This window comes from Apteryx rowi, unplaced genomic scaffold, assembly GCF_003343035.1.
Source record: "Apteryx rowi isolate R43461 unplaced genomic scaffold, aptRow1 scaffold_536, whole genome shotgun sequence".
NCBI lineage: Eukaryota > Metazoa > Chordata > Aves > Apterygiformes > Apterygidae > Apteryx > Apteryx rowi.
In genome coordinates, this window is record NW_020450801.1 from 93,522 (window position 1) to 112,466 (window position 18,945).

General features: G+C 37.9%; 1 protein-coding gene across 1 annotated transcript in view; it reads left to right on the forward strand.

The window, feature by feature from the left end:
• ARPP21 (cAMP regulated phosphoprotein 21) overlaps positions 1–18,945 on the forward strand; it is a 147,448-nt gene that overhangs the window by 44,302 nt on the left and 84,201 nt on the right. Inside the window, exons 7-10 of the mRNA XM_026081051.1 lie at positions 777–921; positions 2,152–2,230; positions 3,516–3,575; positions 4,495–4,635. Coding sequence (XP_025936836.1) covers positions 777–921; positions 2,152–2,230; positions 3,516–3,575; positions 4,495–4,635 — 425 coding nt within the window. The remainder of the gene's footprint in view (positions 1–776; positions 922–2,151; positions 2,231–3,515; positions 3,576–4,494; positions 4,636–18,945) is intronic.

The window sequence follows — 18,945 nt, forward strand, 5'->3', positions numbered from 1 at the left end:
TGCTTTCCAAGGGATTCAGACTATGAATCCCTTGGAAAGCATGCTCCAGGCTTCATAAATTTTATCCTCAAAATTTTAGTATTTCACTAAAGTTTTGAGGATAAAATTTATGAAGCCTTGGAGAAGTTTGCTTAGCACACTTTGAAAGTTGCAGTGTACATTTTCCCCCTTCTGCAAACAGCATGTTTGCAAGTGTCTTTAAATATAAAGCCCCTGATAACTTAATAAGCAGTCTGTGTACAGCTGAGTTTATCATTTGCTGGTGCTCTGGTCCTGCCAGAGCCTGGAAACTCAGTCTAACTGATACTACATCTGTGTGTGCAGAACAGCTCAKGTGAACCTGCAGTATTTTTAGTAAGGGGAAAAAATGTTATGTTTTTCAGAAATCTATCCATTGATTGTTATTTAACATAGTTAATGTTTATTAAATTATAGAATTATTTAAGGAAGCTCATATAAAATATAGTTCACAGTTCTAGCAGCTCTTGAGTGAGAATTACTGAAGTGGAGAATAATGTGCCTTTAATGAGAGTAGACTAAAAGCTTGTAGCTTGCAAATATTAGGGAAGAAATATATCTACCAGTAGAATTCGGCCTTTAAGATGTCATTATTCTCCTGGAAAAATTAATTTTTCAAATAGGAAAGAAATGTATCTGGCTTCAGCTTTTCTAGCTATATACAGTATAATGCAAATCTCTGCAGGTTGGAAGCCATGGAAAGTTCACTGAATCTGGCCCTAAATTTATCCTTTTCTTTTTCCCCCCACCTTCAACAGGAATGCATACAACTACAGCTCTCAAGTTTTCCTAGCTTACAAGAAGAAGATAAATCTAGTAAAGATGACTCCGAGAAAGAAAAAGAGAAGGATAAAAATAAAGATAAAAACAGTGAAAAAAACAAGATCAGAATGTTATCAAAAGGTGAACTTAAAAATGTTTAAATTGTTATAGTTATTTTTATAGAAGAGATGGTGTGTGTGTGTGTGCGTGTGTATTTTTATAAGCATGTATTTGTTTATTTGTGTATAAATACGCAGTGGAAGTGTTTTTATACTTTGAAAAATTCAGAACATGAAATGTATATGTGTGAGAGAGTTTTTCATATAAGCACTGGGCTTTGAAAGAGAGAACCCTCCCAAACAGAAGTTGGGGATGATGTTTATATTTTTTCATATAAAATCATTCTTCTGAATACTTTGTGTTGATGTAAACATATATGTGTAAATATATTCATGATTATATAAAAAATAAGTGTGAGGCTACAGTACACTTTTTTCCTATTAATGCTAATATACTGGCATGTCATTTGTGCAATGCAGGCAGCAGAGCAATGCTCTTCAATACAGCTCCTCTCCCATAGAGAATCTCTTTAAATCCACCCATGACCTTTAACCTGTATTGCAATCTGCTATTAGAGCTCTTCATCACCTGTTACACATATGACTTCTACAGATTTTGCATCTAAACTTTTGTCTTTGTAATAGTTGATGGTACAAAATTACAGCATAATCTCTTTAAAATAATCATTGCCTACCTGGATGCAGATCCGCAGCTGGTGTGAATTGTCAGTTGGCTTCAATGGAGCTATCACAGTTCACCCCAGCTGGAGGATCTGCATCTACTTTTGAGTCAGGCTGTATACTAATGCTGAAAAATTAATTCTGACTACTGTCACGCATCACTATTACCTGCCCACTCTCAGACGTCATTGGATTTTAGTCTGTTAATGCAAATAGAATTCCCACTGGCAGGATGTGTCATTCTCCATTTATACAGTGTATATTAAGTGATTCAAACATGTACTGATTAATAGACTTTTTTTTTTTTTTGATGTAGTAGTTGAAAGGAAGAACTTGGAAGGGACTTGACTGGCTTTAAATGTTTCCTGTGATTTTGGAATGACCAGCACATTGTATCAGGATCTAGATTTGGTGCTTTGTTCTCAGTGGAACAGTAAAGAGGGAGCATGAACATCCACCTGGTGTTTCCTGGAGTAGATTTTTTTTTGCCTAAATTCCAAATGAACATTTTCTTTTTAGAACAGATGCTTACAGATTGTTGCTGGAAAATGGAATTTGATTTACAGTGTAGCTTAAACTTTACTGTTGAAATGAAATAAATGAGCGGGGGATGTTTGTTTTGTTTTTGCAGATTGCAGTCAAGAGTATACAGACTCTACAGGCATAGATTTGCATGAGTTTCTGATTAACACATTAAAGAATAACCCCAGGTAGGTACTTTCTGCATTATAGCTGGCACTCCTGAAAAAGTCCTAGGATTCTAGTAACTGTTTTATTAGTTCTGGAGACTGTTATGAGGAAAAAATAAAGGAGGTAGGATGGTAACTGAGCAGAAAGCTATCAAAAGTCATCAACTCCTATTCCCTTTCCATTTACCTACTGCTTAATTTCACTTTCGGTGACATCTGGTCTTTGTCTTTACCTTCTTTGCATATAGCATCTGGATGATTTTAGCAGTAATATTTTATAACCATTGCAGTTGGAGATTTGTATATGAATATAAAGTAGCTTGCTTTTGGCAGTGTTGTACACATTTAAGATCCTATGCACAGTGTCAAATTCTCCTCTTGGTATTCCCATAGTTTTCATTTGGAGCAGCAAGCTCATCTCAATGTTAAATTTGCCTCTGAATGTCTAAGGAAGGATCTGTAACATTTTTGTGTGTTGTGCTTTAAATGTTTGTTTCAACTGATTCTGTTAAATATGTGCCACGTAATTCTGCAATTATAGGAAAAACAGGAATAATTAGGTACGTAATAGCTTACATAACCTTTTGTATTGATGACAGAAGGTCCCTGAATTGTTTTATCTGCACCAAATGAGAAAGTTCAAAAAAGCTAAGGAGTAATAGTCTCAGTCAGGCTTAGAAAAATTGTATGTGTGGGAATACACTGGGGAAATTTTTGAATGTTTTTTGGCAGGAGGTGAAAAAAAGAATATCTGAGAACTTTCAAACAGAGCATTTTGATTGAGAAATGCTGCAGCATTGCCTCCTGGGAGTCATAGTTCAAAGACATTGTTCTCTATGGACTCTCTCTGACTAGATTAGATGTGCTCAGTCTCCTTACTTGGAGATCGATGCATAGTGAAAGATACGTTTCAGAAAAAATGCTAAAAATTTCTTTGGATAGCAGTCCTCATGAAAGAGCTACATTAGCTGGAAATCTCATTTTCGATCAAAAAATGATGAAGATGCACCAAAACTCTCCCTGGCAATCAGTCTTTCTGTGCAAGACATTGATCGCAGCCCTGTGTGGGTGGAAGCGCTCTCAGACCATGCCTGAATGCAAGGAAAAACTAAATCTGTCACTTAGTGAAAGCACAGAAGAGCAGACTGGAGTCTTCTCCAGATGTGCCAATGTAAAGCACATCTCATTTTGAATCAAGATGTCTGACAACATTAGTAAATTTGTCTTACAAATATTGATACTTTTTTTTTTTAGTCTAAAATGGCTGTTGGTAGTTGCTACAAATGCTTGCATTTCTTTTTGACAGGGACAGAATGATACTCTTGAAAATGGAACAGGAAATTATTGATTTTATTAGTGACAACAAGTAAGTTGAGTTCCACGCTTGGTTAAGTCGTGTGTGTATTGGAATGCAAGCTGTGTGAGGGAGGTGCTCATGTCAGCCACAGTGCTAGTGAATGCTGTTACTAGCACATTGCAAGATCAGGCTTTTATTTCCTGACACATGCTGGTACTGCTTAAAATACAGTAGATGTAAAAGAAACCTTTGCATTGTGTTATGTCATAATTTTTCAGTGGCTTCCACTGGCTCTAGTGAGGCCCAAAAATGTTAGTAAAGCTTTCACTGTAGATGATGCAACTCAGTCATCTCTAAGTAGAGATGCACAGTCAAATGTGCTATCATGGAGTTTTGCCTGTTTGCTGTATTATTGCAATGTGTTGAAAACTAAAATTGAGCTTTGGTGGAAGTGGTCTTTGCTACTGTATACTCTTTTTAATAAAATGTTTCTACAGGTTTAAAAAATAGAGTCAGAGTAGGAGGAGAGGAAGAAAGAATACTGACGGGAAATAAACATTTTGTCAGTAAGAGAGAAAAAAAGAGTATTTGCCAAACTAGATCCCTCCAGCATCACCCTGCATCTGACCTTTGGGAGAAAGGCAGAAAGGAGTCATCAGTGTCTCAGCAAATCTACACTACTGTTTGTACAGAGTGTGGCAGTGGGTGGGCGAGTTCTTCCCGGTATATGAAATACCCAGTTGATACAATGTAGCATGAGCTTTGTTTGTCCAAATGTAGTGCATGGAAGTGTGTTTATAATAAACTGTGAATCTAATTGCTTTCTATTGCCTGCCTTGCTGTAGCAAACATTTATGTCTAAATGCATAAAGTAGAAAACTTCAGTTAAATTACTGTCCACTGAATTATAAAATGTATTGCTATTGTCATTTAACTATAGCTCTGAGGGAAATGTAATTATCAATGCGATTTGTTTTCTTTTTTCTAGTAATCAATATAAAAAGTTCCCTCAGATGTCATCATATCAGAGGATGTTAGTGCACAGAGTGGCAGCTTACTTTGGAATGGATCACAATGTGGATCAAACTGGAAAATCTGTTATTATCAACAAGACCAGCAATACAAGAATGTAAGTAGCAACCCTGTTGTGTTTTCCTTGTTCCCTTTCACAAGAGCTGGTTTCTACCATGACTGTCTGGCATTTTTTATATATTTTTTTGTGGTAAGAGTGAGTGCTGTTTATCGCTTTTGGGGGCAGGAGGGGAGTGCAGGGATGTCACTGCAGCTAGCACTGTGAGGTATCTGAGAATTTAAAGATATGTAGGAAGAAATCAACCCCGTTTGTTCCTTGCAAGAAATCTATATAATGTCTCGGAACATTACTTTCCCTGGCTGCTTAGGGCCACCACTTTTGCTATAGAAATGAATTCATTGCTTTACACGTCACCTGATTCGAAATAGGTATATTCCTAAATAACCCAAACATATTGTGAAGATAGCCTCTTCCCTCTAATTGGCCCTCTTTCCTTTCAGATTCGTTTTCTATCCAACCTGGTCATTTAGCATTTGGACCCCTGCCACCACTTGACACCATTGATTCCCTTTTTTCCCCTCCTCTTCTGGTTCTAGTTTATTTTCTTCACAGATCTTTCAGTATGACCACAGAGTTCTTATGGGGTATAAATTCCTTCAGATGGTTCAAATGAATTGAAAAATTTCTGGCAGGTTAAATTCATGCTGGCGTGCTTTATGCTCTCCTCCATGAGCGTGTGTAAAGCTAGCAGAAGCTCCGTATGAAGCGCCTTGGCTGATTCAGCAAAGACGCAGTCATGCGCCCGGGTCTAATTAGCATCAAACTTGTTCTGCCAAGTGCCGCTTATGTATTAATAGTCGTGGAACCATAGCCTCATCTCCCTCTTTACCTATAAACTACATAATGAGGAGGAAGTAATTATAACCGGGTAATGAAGTTTTGGTATCTGGTACTGGAACAGGAAACCCCCATTTGGAAATTGTGTACTTCCTGTATTTAATTAGTAGGAGAAATAAAAGCATCAATTGCTTTTACATATCTAGTAGTTAAGGTGATTTACTTAGACTCAGTTGCAGAGTAATTTTTTTCTAAATGCTATTAGCTCCTATTGCAAAAGGCTCAGGTTTTGGTCTGGCAGAATCAAGTAGTGCCTCTACCCTAACACAGTGGTATTTGTTATTTCTGAGCCCTAAAAATTTTCCATGAATGTGAAGCGAATTTAAGAGCACAGACAAATGTTTTTAGATCCTTTTCATAGCCTATCCCTGAAATATGCAAGCATCTGTAAAGCAACACTTAAAAACGTCAATGCTTTTAAAGGTTTGAATAAAGCATGCTCTAATGGTCTGATTTTCAGAAGTCAAGAGAATTGCAGTAGCTTAGTAAAACTAAAAATCAAGATGCCAAGGTTTAGCCTCAGGATCTGATGATACCTGCCGCTGTACAAGGGCTTTGGATATACATAAGAGAAAGAAAGCTGGGTATGCAGCAAACCGGTGTTCACTTCTGAGCTGAAATGGGAACAATTTGTAGTCTCCTCTTGAACAAAACACAGTTAGCTATATTTTAATGTGTTTTAGCTATTCCTCTCTCCTTACGTTTGTCCCTTTCCCTTCACCTCTGTGTCACCTCCCTAGTGCAAAAACTGTTACAGATCTTTCCTCACAGCATTGCATTCCCCTGGTTAACTTCGATAACGTGATAATATCGCAGTAATATCTGTTAACATCTTGCTGTGTGTTGCTGTACATCTCATAGATGGTAGCATTGAAACTCCTCTTGGAAATGCTTGCAGCCCTTTCAGGGGACATTGAATTCCCCTTCAACAGTCAAAAGCTTGTCCRAGTGCTCTGGTGAAGCTGTGGCTTCTTGCATGGTGGGAATGAGAAAGTGGGTTGGTTTACCAGGCACTGAGTGGCATCTCTGTGGGCAAGCTCAGCGGACAGCACACTGCAGGAGTAGGACAGACTGAATGACCCTTTTGGCTTTGGAGGTGGTCATGCAAGCTGGAGGTGAGGCATGCAGCTAGACAAATTTGTTCTGACACCATTCATGTGCAGATGTTCCGGAAATAAATATAGAGCTTTTGCCTTCAATTTACTGAGTGAAGCCATTTTTTATGTACCGTATAAACTGCAATTTTTTCTCTTCTGCAGTGATTTAATGGTAGATAACCAAATCATATGGAGGTAGCATTGCATCATGGTGCTCCAGTATGTTATTTGCAAAATTTGATACTGTGCTAAAATAAAGCTTTGTAGAAGTAGCTCTTTTTTCATAATTGAAGGAGATGGCTTTTTTTCTAAATGTCCTAAGCTCTGACAGAAAATAGAGGTTATTATCCAGCATGAATGAGGGTTGATGAGAATTTATTATCCACAGCAAATACTGCATAAGATCCACATCTGAGAGAGTCCAGTGTGATTTCATGTGTTCTGCATTTCAGTAGTCTMAGAGGAAACAATTTTATGCAGTTCAGAATCAACACCAAATACGGGCAATGTGTTGACTCTATTAATTACTACTTGGAAAGTGTCCAGAGTACCGGAGATCGGGACAGTGACTGTTCAACATGGTTATACTGTACTATAAGCCTGAGTCTTGATTRTTTTATGCAAGTGTATGGAGGGCCCCAGAGACAGCTACTCTGAAGAAAGTTTGTGTTCTGACAATATATGATCTCCTTATCGCATAAGGTTTCCAAAGTACTTTAGCTGCATGTTCTGGAGAGGGAAGAACATTTGCTTGAGTTCTTGAAGTATTTATAAATTATGCATTGCCTGTGACTTTTCTGTGTGTGTGTGCATGTGTGCACGCACACATGTTTGGGAAGAGCATATGACTCTGCAGAGTCACTGTGTGGGCTTAAATAAGCGCTGTGTGGCTTATTTCTCTGGTTGAGCAAGGGTTTGTGTCACTTCTTGGCTCACACCTGCAGGCGATGAGTTGTTTCCTCCCTCCAGGCAATGAGGTGAATATATTCTGTTCAGCAGAGACCTCTTATTCTGACTGCCTGCAGGTGCTTGGGGGCACAAATGTCAGAAGAGTTAATGGCTTTGAGATGGATGGACTGGTTGGGAGAAGCTGGTAACAACGCGATCTTAGAGGTGCTGCAGCACAAAGTAGGGTCTGTCAAACTGAGGACAGGGATATGAATGGAGTAGACAGGGGCATTTAATTTCTTTCATCAACTGGCCACCTCAAGGGCAACATGTGTCCACTTTTATGTACCCATGCCTCTGAAAGTACCTGCTTAGGGGTCTGGAATTTGAGAAAGTGCTTATTGGAGAAATTGTGGTTGGAAGGAGGGCTGTGGTTTTTGTGTAGTCAACTGTGCAGTTTTATGGAGAGAGGAAAATGATGGTAAAAATGCATCAGGACTTGATTTTCTCTGGGATTGTAATCCTGGAGCTTTAGTGACCGCTCTGAAGCGTCTCTTAAAAATGCAGCCAGACTATAATGACCATTTTGCAATCTGAACACTATTTATAACGAGGAGCTTAAACTAAGGTGGGTTTTGTTGTTGTTGTAATAAGAATAACTTGTACTGTTTATGAACCTTTTTTATGAAATGGAATACTAAAGCACAGAAAGATGTCCTCAAATAGTTGAATGTTATGTCAACCTTCATAAAGATAAGTGTGTACTCTGGTTTTCATTAAGGAATAGTGGATTTTAAAAATACTTTATCTTTCAATATGATATTTTAAATTAAGAGTGTTTTTTAAAAAAATAACAATTTCCCAAAAGAAATATCATTTTTCCTGATCTCATACCTTTTTTTTTTTTTGAATTACAAGAGCTCAGAATTCTACTTAAAATGGGACATCTACTTTGTTCAGTATGAAATTGTTCTTGTGTTGCCATTGTATGTATATTTGTCTGTCATCTATGTCTGCCTGTCATCTCTCTAAAGTGTATCTAAAGATACATGAAAATGTATAGGGAATTTAAGTCAGTGAAATATGATATGAACAGAAGTTTGGAACAGAGGCAATATTTTAGATGAGCCATTCCAAATTAAAGCCAAAAAAAACTTGGATGTGTCCCCTTTTATTCCATATATGCCTTATAACTTTTAGAAAAAAACACTAGAAGCATTTCAGAGCATCTTTCAGCATTTGTTCATATTTTTATACATATCAGTTCAGTCAGGTTCATGCAGCTGATTATCTGTAGATACGTGGAGAAATGCAGAGGAAGTATGTTGAAGTGTTTGATAAATGAACAGGGTTTTCATTTGGTTGGCATCATCGAACATGTGCCAAGTATGTCTTTACCACAGCCCACACTTGCGTTCACATATATTTTTATATAAACATGAGTGGCAGGGTTAATCGAAATTGAGAAGGTGAAATGTTTATGATATGTAAATGTTGTATTTAGCTATTTTCATTCATTCTGAGGTGTAACACATTTGCTATGAATTTTATACCACTACTCACCTCTTCAGTTATGACTCTGTTTTTTTTTTTTTTTTTTAAGAGCATCATTAATTATAGTCCTTGTAACATTTGGTTCTCTTCTATCTTACTCTATTACTACAAAAATGCTTATATAATATTGGCCCAATTAGAAGGTTTTCCTGTGCCTTTGAGATGATCCAAAGCTTTGGGCAACAGTAAGATGTTTTGCGTATTACAGGGGGTCTAGGGTTGAACTGTATCAGCAGAAGGAGACATACTGTACAATATGCACTATATATGTCATAACTAAAAAAGTAAGATAGTATATTCTGTTTTATTGTCTCCTCTGTATAAGAGTGATTTGAATCACAAACACAGAAGAAAAGTTCTCATCAGGCTACTTTGTGTATATGCTGTATTAAAAAGTGATTGTTTTGTAGATAGCACCTGTGCTACCCGAGGTGCGCTGGGCTAATTTCCCCATTTTACAACAAGAACCTTGACTTTAGTACAGGAACCTATAGACATGTCAATAAAATGGCATTTACTGAACATTGGCAATTTCAGTAAGGAATAATTTCCAAAAGATTTTTTTTTCCCTAGACTGATGTGCCAAGCAGACTCCTTGGGATGCCAAAAATTAGGGCCTCTGGAGCATGCAGAAAAGTATGCCATTCCCCTTGACTGAACAAGGTAGTCTTGAGCGCTCAGTCTAAATGACTTTTATTTCTTTAAGCAGTTGTTTGCCGATGGGAAAGACAGGACATTTTCCACACACAATTGGTAACAGTCTTTTTTAGTCAGGTATATGGTAGTAATTACAACTTTGAACTTGAATGTGTGTATCTTGTTTATTGTAAGGACTCAAGTCAAAGCAATTCAAAGCTTGCCAGAGAGTTTAAGGCCCACAGTTTTGTTTTGTTTTGTTTTCCATTGGAATACAGTGTAATTATCTGGGAAATGGCTTGCTGTATTATGTTGCATCTGCATTTAAAGACCTTATGGTCTCCTTGATCTTCATACACTTGCACAGACTAACGATCTCATGAGAGTAGACCCAGTGTTATGAAACACATGATACAGGAAAACATATATGTGAATTCCATTATTTCTGTTTTTATTTTTTTCTGTGAGGTTTGCCTTCTCTTCAAGGAGCTATGAAGTTGGTTCTATTTCTCTGTTTCCTATTGCAAAGTTACTTCTTTCCTGTGCTCACTACAGCACAATTGCTCCATGATTACTAAGAAATAAGCAAAAACCAGGTGTATATATATGCTTTCCCTTTCGTTTATAATTGCTGTTGCTCAATCAGAACACCAGTGTCAGGTGTTACCAATGTACAGAGAAATATAAGGGCATGTAGTAGATACATGCAATTAAAATGGAAAAACTGTATAACTGAGAAATAATATTCTAATTGACTGAGACATTTTGTTCCAGTTTAACATGCACTAATACATTAAGAAACTAAGGATTCAGGAAGAAAATCAGTAAAACAACAAAAATGAGATTAACTATGTAGCTGCATAAGTTACGTAAACATATGTAGCTTTGAAGTAACAAATAGGTTACACTGGTTTTCATAGATTTATTTCTTCAACATTTTCCAAACAAAAAATAATCTCGGGATGAAATTGGGAAAGTGATTAAGAAAAAACTTTCTCAGTGTAATAATAATCCTGTAGGATGCAAGAGCTCAGTGTGCTGGTACTCATTGTGGTGATGCTTATACTTCAGCCTTTAGGGTATTGCAAGTCTTCCCTGCTCCCGCAGGCTGGGAGCTGCAGCGCTGAGGCGGGCAGTGAAGCTCCGGGGCAGGGGGAGGCTTTCACAGCCGAGAGCAAACGGGGAACTTCCTGGGAAATGCTGCATTAAGGGCAATTGCAGATTTCACTTTGAGATTCAGGAAATGTCTGCCTCCAGTAGTGCCCTGAACCTCCTGTGCACTGAAATGCCTCCGGTTTTTGTCACAGGCTGAAGTGGGAGAAGTGCCTTTGTTTTATCCAGTCGCATGGTGATAGGAGAAGTAATTCAAGGAATACTTACTTACATTGCTAACTGTTATGGGTTTTAGCAGTATATTAATATTATGCTACAGGCATTTGTTTCAGGCATGAAGTTGCCAGTATTTTGCTAAATACCTTATCGGGTGTTGTGCACATTGATGCTCATCTAGAAAAGATTTACCTCCCCCTGCCAATCTTTTTTTTTTTTTTTTTTGGAACAACTTTCTTTAGCATAATGATATTTGATACAGCCTTTTGTTCTCAGCAGGCATTCTCTCGTTTAATCATGTGCCTGTTTTATTTGAAAGCTATAAAAGAAAAAAGTGCTTAGCATATCTGAGGTAGTGCTAAAGTTGACCCTTTTAATTACTGGCTTTGCTCTTATTGACCCTTAAATGCTGGCTTCATTCTTACTCCAATCAGTGGAAGCCGTGTACTGGACCCATGGAAATGATGTACTCTGTAAATGAGATGTTAGGGTTAATGAACCAGTTCTAATAGTTCCATTATTAAATTTTAGTCTAATGTAATTTATCAAAACTAAATTGTTTATAATTAAGGTGGACAAGTACTTTACAGCTGTCTTATATTGTAATGAAGTATTAGTTAAGCATTAATCAGGGGACATTTATGGTTTTTTTTTCCTTTTAGTCTTTGCAATCACACCACTCTAATAGTGTAACCAGAAGGTTAAGATCACCTGCTCTTGTGTGGGGTGGTGGGAGATTATCCAGGAAAACGATGCTAAGGAATAGCAAGTAGATAATTCAACTGAGGGAAGCTCTTCCTTTCATAACTAATTAACCAACAGTTTTATGTGCTCTTCCAAACCATATCAGGAAAGTACCTGTTAATCAAACTGCTGTTTAGTCACGTTTATTAAAATTACTGGGAGCAGATCTGCAAATCTGAAATGGCGTCAGTGCTTTAGTCAGAAGTGACTGTACTTCAGTAGCAGATGAAATAATGTCTTTAAATCTGGGGTGTAGTTTTCAGAAATGAGGTGGTGATACTAGCAAGTGAATTTTTGAGGTGATCCAAATTGTTCTTAGTAATCGCCTTTTACACTTCTGCTGCCTGCCTTTTGTTTCATGTAGGAAATAGAGTCCATCTGTGTGGGCCATATCTATGACATGATCACTAGAAATAGAGCAGTATTGCGATTATTATTATTGAGAAATCTTTGAATGTTGCCTGTAAGCAAAGTCAATTGCTGCTGCTCCCTATTCCCAAGATAGGCTTTTAGGCTGTTTCTGAAAACTAATCAACAGCCAGCTCTCTTCTTCAGGCCAGTGACTGTTCATGGGGTAACTTTGATCCCTGAGTCCTTCTGCCAGAGATGGGGAAAATATTCATGGCCTGAAGTGGAATTAAGCACAAGAATGTATTATGTGACAGAGCAATAATTTGTATGCATGGGGCATTTCAAGAGAGCTAATGGTTTCTTCATTAGCCAGTCAGCTTTTGGGGAGCTATGTTGCCTTTATGGGTAGTCTTCAAATCTTGGCTTAATTTCCTTTTTCCTTCTTTCTTTTTAATTTTTGAGCTTGTTAGATGTGAAAATGTAATTTTAAATAGACCTCTGCAGTTATGCAACATCCTAATTTTCAGCTACTTACAGAGTTTGCTACATCCTTAAAATCAAATATTAATGAATTCTATAATAAACTATGCTACCACTTATGAGCCTCTATTAGCTGGAAATAAATTGATGCTGTGCAAAATGTTCAGCCTAGATAGAAATCTTGACTATTAAGAACTAAATACAATCCAGGGGAGTGGGAGCTGGAGCAGCAAGTCCCACAGGTACAGAAATAATCTTAGTTCGATCACAGGACAGCAGAGCATTTTGAAGCCCTTAAAATGGATAGAAGGGTTTGCAATGCAGCCCCGTGTAGCAGAAGATCATATTTCAGTTTGCCTGTGGCCTGCTAAGGTCTCGCATAAGTTCAGAGCAGGGTTGCAATATTCTGGCCCAAAAATACTGGCTGAAATGTTGAGGTCTTTACTGAGGCAAACTCTCAGGGAGTCAAAATGTGCCGTGTTGTTGCATCTGTAGATTAAAACAGGATGACTTTCCGGGATTTGTGCTTTAGGAAGGCCTGTGAGGCTCATGGGTTGTGCTATGATACGTTAAACAATAATTAGATTGCTTGAACACCACGTACTCGGAGAGACTGCAGGATCTGGCCCTCTGCTTGGCCCTAGTAGAGAATAACTTGGCACTGAGTAGATTCAGTGTACGCTGTCTCTGTCTGTCCTGCAGACATCAGGTTCTCCATCATTTTCGTAATTGGAAATGCTGCTGGTGCCAACCCCGCTGAAGTCATGCTGCTAGGGTACTAGAACAGAAAACTTTGTAGGGAAGAGAGTTTTTTTATAAGTGAAAATTAATTGAAGGGCCTGCTCTGAGGAGTGGGAGACAGTGCCAGAATAAACCTCACACTCTCCGAGGGGGGAACGACACTACTTCTGAGTAGTGTTACCAGTTCTGTTACTTTCGGTCTTGTCAGATGTATCTGATCACTGATCTTTTCAGAGGGAGAATGCCTGTCAGAATAACTTGTCAGTTTTAATATCTTTGCTGTTTAATAACAAATTGGGAACTTGTTCAGAGTTCAGACTCTTGCCTGAAAAATGATTAAAAAGTCGTCTTTAACCAGGAAGAATGTAGCATTTGGTATTTGGCTTTTTACTGTGCTACAGAGAAGGCAGCACCTTGATGGAACTGTCTTGTACAGGATTGATTTTTTTGATGGCTTCCAATGTGCTCTTACCATCGTAACTGAAATTCTTGGTGACTCATACTATGAAAGCAGCAATCTGTTAATGAGGCTTTTACTTTCAGGTGCTTGAAATGCCATCTTGAGTGGTTTTAAGTTGTGATAGTGTAACTGAGCTGTACTTTAACCATTTTCTGTGTTTAAATTCCCACTCTAGTTCTTTTAAACTGTATTTGAGTATCCTTCATCCCCATAACACACGAAACATATGAAGGTTCTAATTATTGGGCCTTTTTTCTTAGAAATGTTATTCTGAGAGGACTTAATCAAATAATTTAATTTCTAGGGCTGAAATTCTGCCTTACATCATTTAGATGGAGCCCCTTGACAATGAGGATATTTGCTTGCACCTTTTCTGAATGTGCTAATTCATAGAATATGTCCATGTTTTCATGATCAAAAAAGTCATTTGCACTACAAATAATAGTTTTGGCCCAAAATATAAAGTAAGGAAACAGTAATGCTTATGTAGTTTTACTGTGGCTGTAAAATAGCACCCTATGAGGGCATCCAGCATAAAACCAAAAAAAAAGCACAGCAGGCAGATGTAGCAGATATTCACAAGCTAGCAAAGCAAGAAAGGGCACCATACTGTGTCGCAGCATGCCTTCAAAATAGAGGCCAGCATCATGTCGGACGGAGCAGTTGCTTTAATTAAAGACAAATGCAAATAACAAGATAAGATAGTTAAACCATCAGAGCACCTGCATAACAGTGCCCTAAATCTTCACAACTTCTCTGAATCCTGTCTGCAGCAGCGCTTCTCCCCAGCTCTCACTGTCSCATTACTCTCCTGATTTCATACCTGCATAAGAACATTTTTGTTGGTTACGTATTTCATTTGCCAGACAATGATCCTGCAGGTACCCAAGGGTGGTTTTTTTGTGCATTCTTAGCCCCATAACCCTACCTATCTTTTACTCTATTTATTCAGGAGAGGAATATTAACCTGTTGTTTCCTTTTAAGTGCATTAAATGAACATCACATTGCAAATGTAAAGCTGCTCATTTTTTTCAGAYTTTTGGACACTGCAGCAATCTCCACTTGTGAACTTGCTTGCCAACCTTCCATTCCTTCAGACAGCTGCTTCACTATTACCTGTGCTGTTTTTGCAAATAATATGTGCTACAGCACTTATGAGATTTTTTACTACATCAGGCACTGTACTGATAGCCATCTTTTTTACACATGGTGAGGTTGTTGCTTCTTTTGAAAGGGATCTTGCAGCAGCCTGTGCACTGTGGTGCTGTCAGAAACACATGCCTCATAATAAAGATTTATGTGCTATATAAGTCAACCCTGATAATTCCAGATTGCTTGTGTGCTTTGCTAATACAATGACAAAGTCCTTAGAAATGTAACATTTAAAGCTCACGCTTGTCCTTTTTCATTTGTCCTTTTGGTGTGGTATCTGTTTCCTGCTTCTTAGCCAATTATTTCAGAATTAATTAACTTATTTCAAATGCGTGCACATTTTTTCCATTATTTCATTTTTTATCCCAGTATAAACAGAGGTTTATGAAAATGCGTGAATATGTTTCTAAACATGGCACAGGGCAAGAAAATGCCCTGCAACTTATTTAGTTCATGTTTCCTGATATCTGTTACCACTTTACAAAATATTTTTTTAAACTGTAATTGATTAAATATTGAATACCTGGCTAAGATGCATACAGAGGTTTGGGGGGGGGGATTGTTTTTTTTTTATTACTATCTTACAGTTCCCTCCGAAGCAAAAGCATTAAATAAGTAAGTATGGGGGAATTCTTTTTAAAAATCCCATGTAAAAAGTAAGCCTGAGGGACAAACTGTCATACTAGGATAAATTGAGAGGAACACTATTGAAACAGCTGGAAGTAGTTCACCTTGAAACCATCACACTGATGGTAGAAAGCTCTTACACTGGATGTTGCTATCAAAATCTTTCTTTTTTTTTTTTTTTCCTTCTGACAGGCAGAGGTGCTTATGTGCTTGTTCCAGATATACCCATTCCAAAATATAGGCTTTGTTGTACAGAATGAATCTTGAAAATTGTCTTTCAAGGTTTTGCTTAAGTAAGGACTGCAGACATATTTTAAGTAACTATTAAATGAGAACGGAAAATGATAATAGCCAACTTGAAGAACAAAAATCAAACACAAACATCATCTAAAAAAGGTAGCGATGGGGTCTTGTTCTGTTGTAGACCTGTTACTGTATATCTGACTCTGTGTTTAACTGCTCCCAAGTTATATCTCAGCATTAGTCTAGGCTTAGAAATAAAAAACTTGACCCRTATCTTAAAATGATCAGTATAATGTTATCCCCACACAAAAATGAAGCTGAAAGAGTTGAAATGACCATTGAGAAAGAGCACATCCACTAGAAATGGGGAAGTAGCATTGCCCTGAGGTTTTGCCTCAGCACTCTCCGCAGTCTGGATCTGGCAGTGAGGTGAAACACACAGAAGCACTCCTGAACTGGAAGCACTCAGGGGGAAACACGGAGATACCTGTTGCATAAGGCCTCTGGGAATCGAGTAAGCTGATCACTCACCAAAAAGCTATTTCATAATCTTTCCTTTCCCTCGTTTGGCTGTGAAAGGCAACGGGGTGTAAATGATTACCCAAGGTTTTGAGAGAAACATGAGCAGGCTTTGCGGAGGTCTGCCGAGAGTTGGAGAAATCGGGACAGCTCTGCCCTGCAAATGGTTCGGGTGCTGGTGGGAACCTGCTACAGTTAATTCCCATGGGCACCCTGATAACATTTAACTGAGCAGCTGGGCCCTGCCACTGGCAGCTGGGTGAGCAGAGAGGCTGTCTCATCTGCGGAGAAGGCATCGGTAGTGAAAACTGTTGATTTAGGAGAGCGTCACTTGGAAGGAAGAAATGTGCTGTGTTACAAAGCACGTAGCTGGAAAGGCAAATATCTAACTGAGCTACCTGAAAAATTGCGGGAAACATTAAATGAGTTGATAGGTATCCCAACATATGATTTCCCTGTTTAGAAAAAGTACATCTCTGTCTTGTTAAAGAAGAGTTTGTTTGCATCTGCCACTGCAGAATTACATGCCCCAACCACTCTACTGGGTCACGCTGTGGGAAAACTCCAAGATCTGACAATATGACGCTGTACCCTTTTTGTCTTGAGCTGCGCATAACTGCCAGAAAGGCACCATACATACTTACAAGGCAAGCCAGAAGACTTGCTTACTCTGGATTTGGGAAGCTCTGACAAATGGTTCTGTATCGTTCTAAACTGGTACTGTCTTGGTTTGTGATCTGTTGTATCCAAGATAGTAATCTGTATCATTTTTCTCAGTGGTCTTACAGGAAGTGTAGAAAGAGAATAGGAAAAAATGGAGAAATAGCATGTTTGCATGACCAAACAATGATTTCAGAGTATGTCTGTAAGTCTAACATTTAGGTATAAGGCTTTCAAACAAAAAAGATGTATATAGCATGATTTTTATAAGCTGCTACACTTCGGAGCATTAATTTTCAGTGAAGATTTTGAAGGAGAAATAGGCAAAAGAAAAAGCATAGAGGGCAGTTAGGAAGAAAAGGAAGTATGTAAATGTTCTATAGTGTCATATTTTTCCCAGTCATAGAAATATGGAGAGAAGGTTAGATAAGATTTTGAGAGATTATTCCTTTCTCCTCTCACACAGCAGGACTAACTCTTCCTCTGTTAGACAGATGCATGTATAACATAATAAAAACTTCCATGGATATAGACTTGTGTTCCTTGTGACACCACTATACTGTCAAATATAGTGTATAGCATTAAATATAGTGTACATATGCAACATGAATATAAAATACAATATACAAATGTAAGGAAGCAAGCTAACATAGGATCCATATTCTTTCTGTGTTATACTGTAATGTCTGTGTTGTTTGTACATTAGATACAATTTGTCAAGTGGTATAGCAGAAGAGAAAAGTAACAAGAATAGTATTGAGTAAGAAATGGTCCTGTGTTTTTGTGAAGTTGCATTTCAGGGCATAGATGCTTCACTTCCTCCAGTACTGTCAAGCAATGAAGATTTGGATGATCAAAAGGCTGTATTAAAAAAAAAAAAAAAAAAAAAAAGCCATTGGGATTTTTTTCTTTATGTTGTTTCTGAGGTATAATTAGGTCACACTTTCAAGCTTTCTCAGTAAAATCCCCAAATTGCAAAAATCCCATTGACTTAAAGGAAATTAGTATTTCCTCCTTAGCTTTTTGGAGTAGTGGATATTGAGGTTCTCATGTGATCTAGTGATTCCAGATATGGGAGCCAAATGAAATACTGAATGTTAGAGAGGTTGTCAGCACTCTTTGCAAGCATATATTTGTGTGTGTGTTTTCTAGCACACCTTAGTTAGCACGTAGACGGGATAGATTTTATAAGTTGTTTTGTCCTTCTTTTTTTCCCCCAAAGATCCCTACATGGAACCTAATAGTTGCCAGTTAGGGTATACAAGCTACCAGTAAGGTCTTTAGAAATAGTCAGTGTCGCCTCACAAAGTCCATGCAAATCCCATTTTCACCCCTTACAATTAAACTGAGGTGTGGTTGGGTGTGAAGGTGTAAATTTGGCAACCAATGTTGTCAATTTAGGGCCCACATAAGATGAATTCACTGCATCTGCTGCATTTCTGTAATTATATACTGTGTTATATTGGTATATTAACAGTATACTGCATCTTACTCCAAATTACATATTTATCTTCCACTTTTCAAGCAGTTGATTCATCTGAAAATTCATAAACTAATGCAACAGATTCCCCAGAATAAATACAGTGGCTTCACTTCTGTCTAGCAAATGCATCATACAATTATTAAGGGACTTTACAAACTTTGAATGTAGAACTTGCGCTGATTTCCTTTGGAGAACCAGACACAAGTCTTTACAGAGTCAACCTCTTCTCTGCCCAAAATGATTAGAGAATTTGCTTCCACTGATAGTAGGATACAAATAGCAAATAAAGTTTAAAACCAATATTACATTTTTGCAAGAAAATTTGCAGTAAACAGCACTGCCAAAAAGCTATATGCAAATACCTCTGAAATACCTTCTTTAAAGTAGACCCTACTTTACATTTCTTTCAACTGCGTGTCCTTTTCCGAATTTGAACATTTGAGCACTTAGTGACAGAGGCCTGCAGATTGGCTTGCCTTAAGATATTTGTTGCTGCGGTATCCTATTTCTCACTTGAAAGTCTTCCCTCAGGCTTTCCAGCCTT